At 40.2% G+C, this 13399-nt stretch overlaps 1 protein-coding gene across 1 annotated transcript; it reads left to right on the plus strand.

Moving 5' to 3' along the window:
• Nucleotides 1-345: 345 nt before the first annotated feature.
• On the plus strand, nt 346-3788 carry LOC107621259 (C2 calcium/lipid-binding plant phosphoribosyltransferase family protein). The gene has a single exon (XM_021113128.2). It carries the CDS (start codon nt 610-612, stop codon nt 3622-3624), a length of 3015 nt encoding a protein of 1004 aa, XP_020968787.2. The 5' UTR covers nt 346-609; the 3' UTR covers nt 3625-3788.
• The last annotated feature ends 9611 nt before the right edge of the window (nt 3789-13399 follow it).

Here is a 13399-nt window from a genome sequence, read left to right on the forward strand (position 1 = left end):
ATGAATGAATAGATCAATGAACCCAAAGACACTTTCTTTTTCTAAACTAGTTAGTGATTGTTGACTAGATACAACAAAAGGAATACTATAAAAGTTTCTTTAAAAAAAAAAAAAAAGCAACAGGACAAACATGAAACATGAGTAGTGCGTGCTTGACTGCTTGCGCATTCAATTTTTTTCCGTTTCACATGCAGAATGCATTTTCATCTCCGGTTCATTTATCATGTTCACGTTTCACCACAGGAAAATTAATGAGTGAAAAAAAAAAAAAAGAGTCACTTCTATAATATTCTTCACCAAAATGCCATATAAATCCAGCATCAACAGCAATTCAGCACCAGGCACGGTGCTCAGTATAAAATAAATCATTTTTCAGTTGCTGGTCCAAAAATCACACACCTCGAGATTCTGCCACGTGGCAGATCTAATCCACGTGTACACGCTCCTCGCTTTAGCTTTAAAACGTTCAAGACCTTCTTCTTATGCAACAGTACATTGATGCTCCACTAAACCAAACGCCGAAAGATCACTACTAACTTTTTAACGGTAACCAACACAATTATTATCGTTCACTCTCTCTGTCTGAAAATTCTTCACGTAGTTTCATCAATGGCGGAAAATTCCGGCAGGAAGCTTATCGTGGAGGTTTGCAACGCCAAGAATTTGATGCCGAAAGATGGCCAAGGAACCGCAAGTGCTTATGCCGTTGTGGATTTCGATGGCCAGAGAAGAAGAACAACTACCAAGTCCAGAGATCTCAACCCTCAATGGGACGAGAAGCTCGAGTTTATTGTTCATGATAAAGATTCAATGGCTTCAGAGTCGTTAGAGGTCAATCTCTATAACGATAAGAAGCTGGGGAAGCGAAGCACTTTTCTCGGAAAAGTGAAAATCTCAGGAAGCAGTTTTGTGAAGTCTGGTACAGAAGAGATTGTGTACTATCCGTTGGAGAAGAGAAGCGTGTTCTCTCAGATCAAAGGAGAGTTAGGACTCAAAGTCTCTTACGTTGACGATGATCCACCGCCGCCGCCGTCAGCCGAGGCCGATGGCGAGCTGAAGGCAGAGACCGCACCTCCGCCGGCGGCAGAGAGCGCAAACGAAGAAGAGAAGAAAGAAGAAAAATCAGAAGAGAATAAGCAGGATGAGGAGAAGAAGGAAGAAGAACAAAGCAAACCTCCTGAAGAAGAACAGGAAAAGGCGAAAGCTCCACCGGATAATCCAAAACCAAAGGAGGAGGCTCCGGCAGAGGCGGCACCACCACAACCGGTGGCAGAAGTGCAGGATCTAGCAAAACCACAAAAGGAGAAGCATATTGAGATAATAAAGCGAGCTCAGAATAATAATCTGAGCGTGAACGATCACGAACTACGGTCTTTGAGCAGCGATCGTAGTCGCAGCACTTACGATCTTGTGGATCGCATTCCATTCCTCTACGTTCGCGTGGTGAAGGCAAAACGAGCAAACAGTAGTGAAAGCGGTTCAAAGGTTTATGCGAAGCTCGTGATCGGAACACACAGTGTGAAGACGAAGAGCGAAAGTGAAGACAAAGACTGGGATCAGGTTTTTGCTTTTGATAAAGAAGGACTCAATTCCACGTCGTTGGAGGTTTCAGTGTGGTGCGAGGAGAAGAAAGAAGGTGAAGAGATCACCGAGAATTCACTCGGAACGGTGTCGTTTGATTTGCAAGAAGTGCCTAAGCGTGTGCCGCCGGACAGTCCTTTGGCTCCTCAATGGTACACCCTGGAATCTGATACGTCGCCAGGAAATGACGTCATGCTGGCCGTGTGGATCGGGACGCAGGCTGACGAAGCGTTTCAAGAGGCGTGGCAGTCTGATTCCGGCGGTTTAATACCGGAGACTAGAGCTAAAGTGTATCTTTCCCCAAAGCTTTGGTATCTGAGAGTAACGGTCATCCAGACGCAGGACTTGCAGCTAGGTTCGGGATCCGAGCCTAAGCTTAGGAGTCCAGAGCTTTACGTAGTGAAGGGTCAACTCGGCGCACAGGTTTTCAAGACTGGAAGAACATCGGCTGGAGGCTCAGCAGCGTCAAGCTCGGCTAACCCAACATGGAATGAAGACCTTGTATTTGTTGCAGCTGAGCCGTTTGAGCCTTTCTTGGTTTTAACGGTGGAGGACGTGTCAAACTCCCAAACCGTTGGCCAAGCGAAAATCCACGTGTCATCAATCGAACGGCGGACAGATGTTGGAGCGGAGCCAAAGTCAAGATGGTTCAATTTATCTAGTGATGACGAGTCCCGTCCCTACACGGGGAGGATTCACGTTCGGGTGTGCCTGGAAGGAGGCTATCACGTGATCGACGAAGCAACTCACGTGACTAGCGACGCTCGTGCATCGGCCAAACAACTATGCAAGGCTCCAATTGGTTTGCTTGAGGTGGGAATTCGCGGCGCCACTAACCTCCTCCCCGTGAAGACCAAGGACGGAACACGTGGCACTACCGATGCTTTCGCGGTGGCCAAATATGGACCCAAGTGGATCCGAACCCGAACCATCATTGACCGGTTTAACCCGCGATGGAATGAACAATACACATGGGATGTTTATGACCCTTGCACAGTCCTCACAATTGGTGTGTTCGATAACGGAAGGTACAAGCGTTCTGAAGAGGGGAAGCTGAATAAAGATGTTAGATTGGGGAAAATTCGCGTGCGTTTGTCCACGTTGGACACCAACCGGGTTTACGTTCATTCCTACTCTCTAACCGTTTTGCTGCCAAGTGGAGCCAAGAAGATGGGAGAGATAGAAATTGCAGTGAGATTTTCATGCTCGTCGTGGTTGAGTTTAATGCAGGCCTACACTAGCCCAATTCTTCCAAGAATGCATTATGTGAAACCATTCGGTCCAGCCCAACAAGATATTCTACGTCACATGGCTATGAGGATCGTGACGGCTCGACTGGCCCGGTCTGAACCGCCCTTGGGTCATGAGGTGGTTCAGTTCATGTTAGATTCAGACACTCACGTGTGGAGCATGAGACGAAGCAAGGCGAATTGGTTCAGGGTGATTAGTTGCATCTCACGCGCCGCGTCTCTGGCGCGTTGGTTTGACGGGATCCGAAGGTGGGTGCATCCTCCCACTACTATTCTAATGCACGTGCTTCTTTTGGCAATAGTCTTCTGCCCTTCTCTCGTTCTACCCACTGCATTCATGTATTGCTTCTTGATTCTTCTGTTGAGATTCCGTTACCGGCAGAGGGTCCCACAGAGCATGGATCCGAGGGTTTCGTGTGTGGACATGGTGAGTTTGGACGAGCTGGATGAGGAGTTTGACGGGTTTCCGACGACGAGGTCCCCGGAGGTGGTGCGGATCAGGTACGATAGGGTGCGGGCGCTTGCGGGGAGGGCGCAGACTTTGCTTGGTGACGTGGCAGCTCAGGGAGAGCGATTGGAAGCTCTGTTCAGTTGGCGGGACCCAAGGGCGACGGCGATGTTTGCCGTTTTGTGCTTCGTGTTGTCGTTGGTGTTCTACGTGGTGCCGTTTAAAGGTTTTGTGTTGGGAGCTGGTTTCTATTACTTTCGCCATCCAAGGTTTCGTGATGACATGCCTTCCGTTTCTGCCAACTTTTATCGAAGACTTCCTTCTCTTTCTGATCAGATTATCTGATATATAGTGGTATTTTATTTATTAATTGGTTTATTTATTTGAAAACAGTATGAAATATCACAGTGTATTAGCATTGATATTGATAAATATAAATATAGATTTGAGTTGAAGTGTTGTAGGACCATTCTTTTCTTTTCTTATGTTATTTATCTTCGTTCTATGTTTAGGGTTAATTAATCGCTATGGTAGACTCATATATTCTTCATTTGTTTATTTATGGATTCAATAAATTCAAGGAATCTTGTTTTAAGGACTAACGAATCTTTTTCTTTCCTTTTTGGTCGGAAAACGAGGCTTAAAGTGGTTGATTTTTTTTTTCGGACGTGTAAAGTGGTTGATTTAAAAAGTATTTCTATGCACTAAAAAGTGGGCTTAGCTTCTTGAAATACAAAGGAATAAGAGGGAATAAGACAATCACCCCCAATTTTGCACTGGTTATGTAGAGATGATAAAAGGGTCCAATGTGAACAATTAATATTGTATATCTATTACACAAACAAAAGGTGCTCACAAAAAAAAAAATGTTGCATATAAATTCTTTTGATGTAAATTTTATTTAGAAAAGAAAACAGATACACGTCTTGACTTGACAAATCAATTTTACCTTTTTAGATGTAATACTAAATAAATATAAAATAAAAAAAATTGAGCTCAACATTTTTCTTTCAAAAATTTATTTATACACTAAAGTCTGTCACAAAAATCAATTATTATATCTCTGTATATAAATATATATGTTGTTTACTTTAATTTTTAATATATATTTTATATTTTAATAAATATTTTATATTAATAACTAATTTTAGTCATTAATTTTAATATACATGTAATATAGTTTTTTTTTATGTCAAATCCAAAAATATAAATGAAATAGAAAGAAAGGCTTCAGGCCTATTTAGTTTGAAGCCCAATACTGCTTAATAATTGCTATGTCTACTTCTATGTCTGCTTTCTCTTTCATGTCTTCGTTCTTTATTTTGCTCATTCGAATATATATATATATATATATATATATATATATATATATGTCCATGTATCGTCGAATCATTATCATCTTCACCAAACTAAGTGTTAGAGAATCATTAGCATCAATTAGTATCGTCTATATTTATGTAGTATATCTGTATATTAATTATAGGATTCTATGCCTTTATTACTCTGATTCATTTAGCACCTATAAATACCTCTTGTATATTGTACTTTTGAACACAACTCAATAATACACCTTTCAGTTTACTCTCTCAGTCTCTTGTTTCTAATATGGTATCAGAGCCATGGTATCCTCCTTGAAGAGGATAGGTTGTTTTCCTTAAGTTGAATGATCAAACACCATTGTCATCCGCTACTTACCTATTCTCATGAAGAAATCATATAGTTTTCGCTCTCTTTCGGCAGTTCCGTCTCCGTTCTCTCGTGGCAGTTCCGTCTATGTTCTCTCGTTGCAGTTCCGTCTGTGTTCTCTCGTGGCAGTTCCGTTTGCGTTCTCCCGTGGCAGTTCCGTCTGCATTTTACTCGTGGCAGTTCCGTCTGCATTCTCCCGTGGCAGTTCCGTCTGCGTTTCTTTCTGGCAGTTCCATCTGCACTTCCTTCAGATAGCGGCAGTTCCGTCTGCGCTTCCTTAAAACAAGCGGCAGTTCCGTCTGCGCTTCCTTCAAACTAGCGGCAGTTCCATCTGCGCTTCCTTCCGGCAGTTCCATCTACACCCGTTTTATCAGTTTATGCATTTTTTTTATTTCGTTGTTTTAAATATGCGCGCTGACCCGGCCGCCACCTCGACGCCAGCTCGTCCTCTTCATCCTCTCACGGACTGCCACGTGTCTCCGTTGCCCTGACGTGGCGCTGATGTGGCTGCTGACGTGGCGCTGACGTGGCAGACAAGTGGGACCCTCCCTAAGATTTTTTGGTGAGCTCTTTCCGATTTTGCCATCCGTTTTCTCATTTTCTGCTCCGAAATTGCAGTTTTTCTCTCCTCTCCTTGTTCTCTATGAATACTTTTATGAAAAAGTCAGATGTTTTTGCTGCCACAGACAGAAAGGGGGCCTTCTGTCGCAACTGTAACCGTTTCGGGCACCCGTTCTCCAGCTGTCCCTCTGTTGAATGTCGCACATGCCACCAGAAAGGGCATATTAGCTACCATTGTTCACAGTTGTTCTGCCGTTATTGCAAGCTCTCGGGACATTTGCTTACTACCTGTCCTACTCGTCCACCACGTCCTGCGCCTGCTTCTACTGTTGTTGCTACTACTGAACCTACCACTGTCTCTCTATCTGATATTGCATCTCTTCTACAGCGTCTTCTCTCTGTTTCTGGTAATACCCCTGCTGCTTTATCGAGCCTTCCAGGTACTTCTAAATGGTACTTTGACTCGGGTTGCTTTAATCACATGTCTCCGTTGCGTAATATTTTCTCGTCCATGTCTGCAACTACAAATGGACCTTCTGTCAATACTGCAAATGGCTCCCTCTTGCATGCAACACACAAGGGTTCTATATCTCAGTCATCTCTTAATCTTCCTGATACTTACTACATTCCCAAATTAAACTTCAATCTTATTTCTGTTGGTCAACTTGTTGATCTGGGTTTTGACGTCACCTTTTCTGTTTCTGGTTGTCGTGTACAGGATCCTCGGACGGGACAGATCATCGGGACTGGACGTAAGGTCGGAAGGTTGTTTGAACTCGAAAGTCTTCATATTCCTCCTATACCAAATCTCTGTGCTGCTTCTTCTCCCTCTACCCTTCACTTATGGCATCAACGTCTTGCCCACACCTCCTTAGGAAAACTGCGTCCTCTTGTATCTCAGGGTGTTTTAGGTCAGGTTCCGAATGAATCTTTTGACTGCATTTCTTGCCAAACTGCCAAACAACCTGCTTTATCTTTTCACAATAGTTCATCTCTTGCTTGCTCTCCTTTTGATCTCATTCACTCTGATGTTTGGGGCCCCGCTCCCACTGCCTCTATGGGCGGAGCTCGATACTTTGTTGTTTTCATTGATGATTATTCCCGTTTTACTTGGGTTTATTTGATGACTAATCGCCATAAGTTACCTCAGATCTATATCAACTTTGCTACTATGATTAAAACTCAGTTTTCCAAGGCCATTAAGGTTTTCCGACGTGATAATGCTATGGAATACCGTGATTCCAAACTCTTAGCCTTTCTTGCAGAACAGGGTACTCTGTCTGAGTTTTCTTGTCCTGGTACGTCTCAACAAAATGGTAGAGCTGAACGCAAACACCGTCACATTCTTGACTCCGTCCGTGCAATGCTCCTTTCCTCTTCGTGTCCTGAGCGTACTTGGGGTGAAGCTGTTCTTACTGCTGTTCATGTTATCAATAGACTCCCTTCTTCTGTTCTTGGTAATGTTACTCCCTTTGAGCGTCTTTATCATACCCCCCCAGATTACAGTTCTCTTCGAGTTTTCGGTTGTGTATGTTTTGTTCTTCTTCAGCCTCATGAACATAGTAAACTTGAACCTCGGGCTCGTATGTGTTGTTTTCTTGGTTATAGCACTGAACACAAGGGTTATCGTTGTTGGGATCCTCTTTCTAAACGTATTCGTATATCTCGTCATGTTGTCTTTTGGGAGCACCACATGTTTTCTCGGTTCTCATCCTTTGAGTCGATTCCTACTACTCAGTCACCTTTGTTTACTAACCCCAGTGTTGATCTTTTTCCTAGTGATGATTCTACAGGTTCTATCTCGAGTGACCCTCCACAGCCTCCTGTTCCTCCGCCTTCTCCATCTCCCGATGATTCCAGACCGGACGATGATCCTGCTCCTACCGTCATGCCTCCTCCTCCTGCTCGTTCTTCCAGGGTAAGAAATCCACCTCCTCATCTTCTTGATTACCATTGCTTTTCTACTATTCTTCATCAACATGAACCTAAGACATTCAGAGAAGCCTCCTCAAACCCAAATTGGCAACAAGCAATGCAAGAAGAATTACAGGCACTTGAAAAAGCACACACTTGGGATCTGGTTGATCCTCCTTCTGATCAGGAAGTTGTGGGCAGTAGATGGGTATACAAGATCAAGACTCGCTCTGATGGCTCTATTGACCGTTATAAGGCCCGCTTGGTTGCTCAAGGTTGTACGCAAGAGTATGGTATTGATTATGAAGAGACTTTTGCCCCTGTCGCTCGCCTTACGTCTGTTCGAGCTCTTCTTGCCATTGCCGCGGTTAAAAAATGGTCTCTCAGTCAGATGGATGTGAAGAATGCATTTCTTAATGGGGATTTGAAAAAGACAGTCTATATGAAACCACCTCCAGGATATCCTTGTCCTTCTGATAAGGTTTGTCTCCTTCGTAAGGCACTTTATGGACTTAAGCAAGCTCCTCGTGAATGGTTTGACAAGTTCAGCACTACCATATGCGGTCTTGGTTTTACATCTAGCCCTCATGAGAATGCGCTCTTCATTCGTAAAAGCGAACGTGGAGTTGTTCTTCTACTTTTGTATGTTGATGACATGATAATCACCGGAGATGATGTTGATGGTATTTCTGCTCTCAAGGCCTCACTTCACCGTACCTTTGAGATGAAAGATCTTGGTTCTCTCAGCTATTTTCTTGGTCTCGAGGTCATCTCCACCGATGATGGCATCTATCTCTCTCAGGCTAAGTATGCTTCAGATCTTCTTGCTCGTGCTGGGATTACAGATAGTCGCACTAAGTCTACTCCTCTTGAGCCTAATGTTCGATTTACCCCTATGGATGGCACTGTTTTGGATAATCCGACTCTCTATCGACAGTTAGTTGGCGGTCTGGTCTACTTGACTGTCACCCGACCAGACATCGCCTATCCGGTTCATGTACTTAGCCAGTTCTTGTCGGCTCCTCGTACTACTCACTATGCGGCAGTTCTACGCATTCTTCGCTACATCAAAGGCACTCTCTTTCATGGTCTTTATTTTTCTGCCTATTCCTCTTTATCTCTTCAGGCTTACTCCGATGCTGATTGGGCTGGTGATCCCACTGATCGTCGTTCTACTACTGGTTACTGTTTGTTTCTTGGCGACGCTCTCATTTCTTGGCGTGCTAAGAAGCAAACGTTCACTGCTCGCTCAAGCACAGAAGCTGAGTACCGTGCCCTCGCTGACACCACTGCTGAAGTTGTCTCGGTTCGTTGGCTTCTCGAAGATTTGGGTGCTCCTCAGTCGTCCCCTACTGATGTTTTTTGTGATAATCGCAGTGCTATTCAGATCGCCCATAATGATGTCTTTCATGAACGCACCAAACACATTGAGCTTGATTGTCACTTTGTTCGGCAACGTATCCTTATTGATGCTATTCGTCTCATTGCTGTTGGAACACTAGATCAGGCTGCTGATATCTTCACGAAAGCTCATCACCCGACTCGTTTCCGGACTTTGTTATCCAAACTCAAGTTGGTATCCTTAGCTCCCACTTGAGTTTGAGGGGGGATGTTAGAGAATCATTAGCATCAATTAGTATCGTCTATATTTATGTAGTATATCTGTATATTAATTATAGGATTCTATGCCTTTATTACTCTGATTCATTTAGCACCTATAAATACCTCTTGTATATTGTACTTTTGAACACAACTCAATAATACACCTTTCAGTTTACTCTCTCAGTCTCTTGTTTCTAATACTAAGGATAAATTTATATATATTTTTCTAAAAAGATCATTTTTGCTATTTATGATGTGCTTAGAAAAACAGTTTGAAATAGTTTGGAGTGACTGAATTGAAGAGAAAATTATAAAAATTAAAGAAATTGTGATCAGGTGATTCCTTAACTAAGTAGTGAAGGTATGATGTGAGGGAATTACTCGGCTGATTATTGGTGATCACCCTTCAATTTTCAAATTGAGTGAAGTAACAGCAACGTAACAATTATCACTACGCAACTTATTATTATCAGTGAGATTGACTCAAATTAATTTAGTTTTGTCATATAATTAACTCATTTATCTGTTTAAATAAATACTAAAAATTAAAATTTTATTTTATGTATATAATAATTTTTTGATCAACAGTAAATCTTTAAATAAAGTTCGGTTTAATTCTTGATCTGTTGCATTAAAAAAGGTGAGATTGACTCAATTAACCCAATAAAAATTCTACAGAATGATTTTGATTTTGTGTTGACGAATTTAAATGGATCTTCTAGTCGTAGGCTTGTAGCTCAATCTTTACAGAACCTTAAATACAAACTTTTATTACATAAATGTTTGTTTCAAAAATAGAAAAGTATAATAAAATAAAAATCTGATCACTTCGAAGAATAAATAATGGATGAGTTATTAGGTTAGTACATGATATGTTATTGATATATGTTATTGATGATTTCATTTGATTACTTCGTATAACGTGTTATATAAATTAGTTTTTACATAATTATTTTAGTAAATTTATTTTATAATATCGAGTAAGAGTCTAAACTATTCAATAGTCGACTTGTAAAATATTGGTTTAATTTTAGAGAAAGGTTCGGAATTAATTATTTTATTAATATTAATTAATATTTTTAATTAATATTTTTATTTTTTTATTTTAAATTTTAATAATATAAAAATAAAATATTAATAAAAAATATTAAAAACTTAATATTTTTTTTTTAGTATTGAAATAGAGTTAAAAAATTCAAAAGAGATTAAATACAAATTAAATAGGATAAAGAGACTCTTATTTATTATCAATTAATATACTAATAACCTCTCTAAGAGAGTAATTTTTTTGTGTCAGACAATTAGTATGTTTATCGTCTTCTCTATAGATATTTACAAAAAGGAATCTTAGGGGTATTCATAGATCGGGTTCAATCTGCATATCCACAATATTTATCTAAATCCGATTCGAAAAATTGCGGATATGGATCCGATCCGCATACTAATCGGATCGGATTGTGAATTTTGTGTAAGTATTCGCATATCCGCGTATCCGCAAAAATAAAGAAATAAATAAGTAAATATTATTTTTATGTTTTATTTCAACTAATAATTATCATATATGTTGTATTATTTTAATTTATTATTTAAGAAAAGTATGTTTAATATTATTTTAAGAGTAAACATATTTAAAAGAATAGAAAAAAATGAATTTTATTGATTTTTTTAATAAAAATAAGCTTTTAGAAATATTTTTGCATTTTATGGATATTCGGATCGGATCGAACCCAAACTTAAAAACTGCGGATATTGGATCTAATCCGATGATTTTAGTGTGGATCGAATCGAAAATTTGGCCATATCCGATCCGCATTCACCACTAAAAAGGATCATCCAATTTTTTCTTTCCCAATTACTAATGCACTGATTAAGCCATTTAGGTGTCTTTGTAGATGGCTTTGTCTATTGAGAGTAGCTACCACTCATTGAGAATCACATTTCACTATTAATCTCTTTATTATCATAGTCCAGGCTAGATTAAGCCCCTTTTCAATCCCCCTTTTTAAGGCAGCGCATACATCTGTAGTCCGAATTCTACCACAGGCCAGGAGTTGGAGATGATTCTTGAGGATCACATCGTTCATAATGATATGGCTGTAGAAGAGAATGTGATTTTCACTCCAAATGAGTTTGTCAAAACCCTTGTCATAAATACTCCTCTCCTCGATAGTTTTTTGTCTTTTTGGATGGGGTTCAGAGGAAGAAGGGAGAGGACGGACCATGGTACTGTCTGAAGGAGAGTTAGGATGAATTAGACGAGTTGTCGAGACGGGTATAATCTTTTTTTTAAACTAAGGCACCTGAGTCCGACTTTGAAGGGGAAGGTCGGGTGGAAATGTCACCAGTTTTCTTTGACTGTATATCCCGAACCATAACATTCTTCCTGGTCGCTCGTAGTGTCTTCATAGCAGCATATTTAGGAGTTATTTTTTTCTACAAAGCAAAAGTAAAGGATTATTAGTCGTCAACATAAACTCACAACCAAAATTTATAAGCAAAAAGTAAAAAAGCTACCTGAAGTTGATTGGGAGTCTCTAAGAATTTTTAGGTGTTCAAATAAGGAGTTCGGTCCGAGCACTCTTGAAATAAGCCAACTACGCTCTTTTCAAGGTCATCTAAGTCATTTACATTGCATTTGGCTATCACGGGTTTCTCTTTCCAATATAACGGAAAACATGATTCATCATTCTCATCTAAGAAGAAAGGTTTCGACAGCTCGGATTTTGAAGAAGTAATTTTTGAAATCATGAAAATACTCATCCAAAATGGAAAAAATTTTCCTCCCCTGGACAACTCGAAATGACACCCAACCTAGTTTTTTAGAAGAACTAAAAGGTTTGATCATAACAAAGAGATAAAAGAACACTCTAAGAGAAGGCCAGATATCCAGTTCCCGACAAAGGAGATGGTATATCTTCAGAAAGGCCCAAGAGTTAGGGTGTAATTGGGTAGGTGCAACATTGTACGTCCAGAGGACATTGATCTCAAAGTCGAAAAATAGAAGTCTAATATATAGTTTAGTGAAAAAATAATCATAGGCATAAAAGAAAATGGTGCTCTGACCTCTCTAGTGAGAAAAAACGCACCCTCTCCTCGGGATCAGCTACCACTATCTCGTAGTTTCGCTCATCTTTCCGGTTCTCACACAACCTATGATGTTTACGAAAAGTCTCGGCATACTGTCTATTGATCACAGGAGCAGGAGTAAGGACAGAGGTTCTCACACAACCTATGGTGTCTACGAAAAGTCTCGGCATACTGTCTATTGATCACAGAAATAGGAGTAAGGACAGAGGTATCTACCCAAGTTAAAAGAGAAAAAGGAAATTTTTGTTGACATATCGTGAATAACCAATCGAGACATAAAGCTATACCTACAAATACAACAAACAAAGAAGCCGTCACAAAACAAACTCAGACACCAAACAAAGGAAGTCGTACTTTCATAGGATAACGTTAAAAACACGATTTCAAATGATTTTTTCACAAATGAATTCAACAATTAGGAAATGGTGTCACTTTTGAGCAAGCAAGCACGACACCATTTAAGGGTAACACAATCAAATTCCATATCAACAATCTCAGACAATAGACAAGTTGAAAAAAAGTCGACGTTTTTAAGAACAAACAAGTAGTAGCAGTTAAAGAAAATACAAAAACTCCACCTCCAACAAATATCTCCAGTTATCATATCATCCAAAAGAAGATACAAGAACCGAAAATAATAGAAAAGGAGTAAAAGCACCAACTTTGATAAAGCGCAAAAATAAAAAGGCACGAAAACTCGAACTTTTCTCTTCGAAGCACACAGAAATATTCAAAAGATTCTAGATGGAGTTATTTTGAACTAGAACGTTGTTATGAAGTAAGAAAAGGAGAAGAAGAGCGAAGGATCTTCAATGAAGGAAACGAAAGCAAATAGAGCATTTTCGGAAATGGAAAAGAGAAAAAAGGAAAGACGCGAAGCCTTTACAATTAACAAGGGGCAAAAAAGATATTTCACACCTCTCTATAAAGCCACACGCGGATTTCCAAAAAACTTCCGCTTAACATTAGCCATTTCATTAAAGTGGCAATGTTTCAAATTTTGAAACATGTCGAATACCCGACCTGTTGAAGGCGGCGTATCCAACAAGGGAGACTAGAGCCACAAATACTTGGACCCCGATCTCATAAAAGTTTGGATTCAAGCAGGGACACTATTCATACCCTTATCCAAATATAGTCAGGCCAATAAGGATAAAGACCCCTCAATGGTGCCTTCTTCCATTCACCCAACCTCCTAAGAGGTCGGACGCAATAAGGGGGTTCAATTCCGCTTGTCCAAATAAGTAACTGTCTTCCTAAATCTTTTCTA

Source organism: Arachis ipaensis, chromosome B10 (genome assembly GCF_059453495.1).
Source record: "Arachis ipaensis isolate K30076 ecotype BB chromosome B10, ASM5945349v1, whole genome shotgun sequence".
In the NCBI taxonomy this organism is placed as follows: Eukaryota; Viridiplantae; Streptophyta; class Magnoliopsida; order Fabales; family Fabaceae; genus Arachis; species Arachis ipaensis.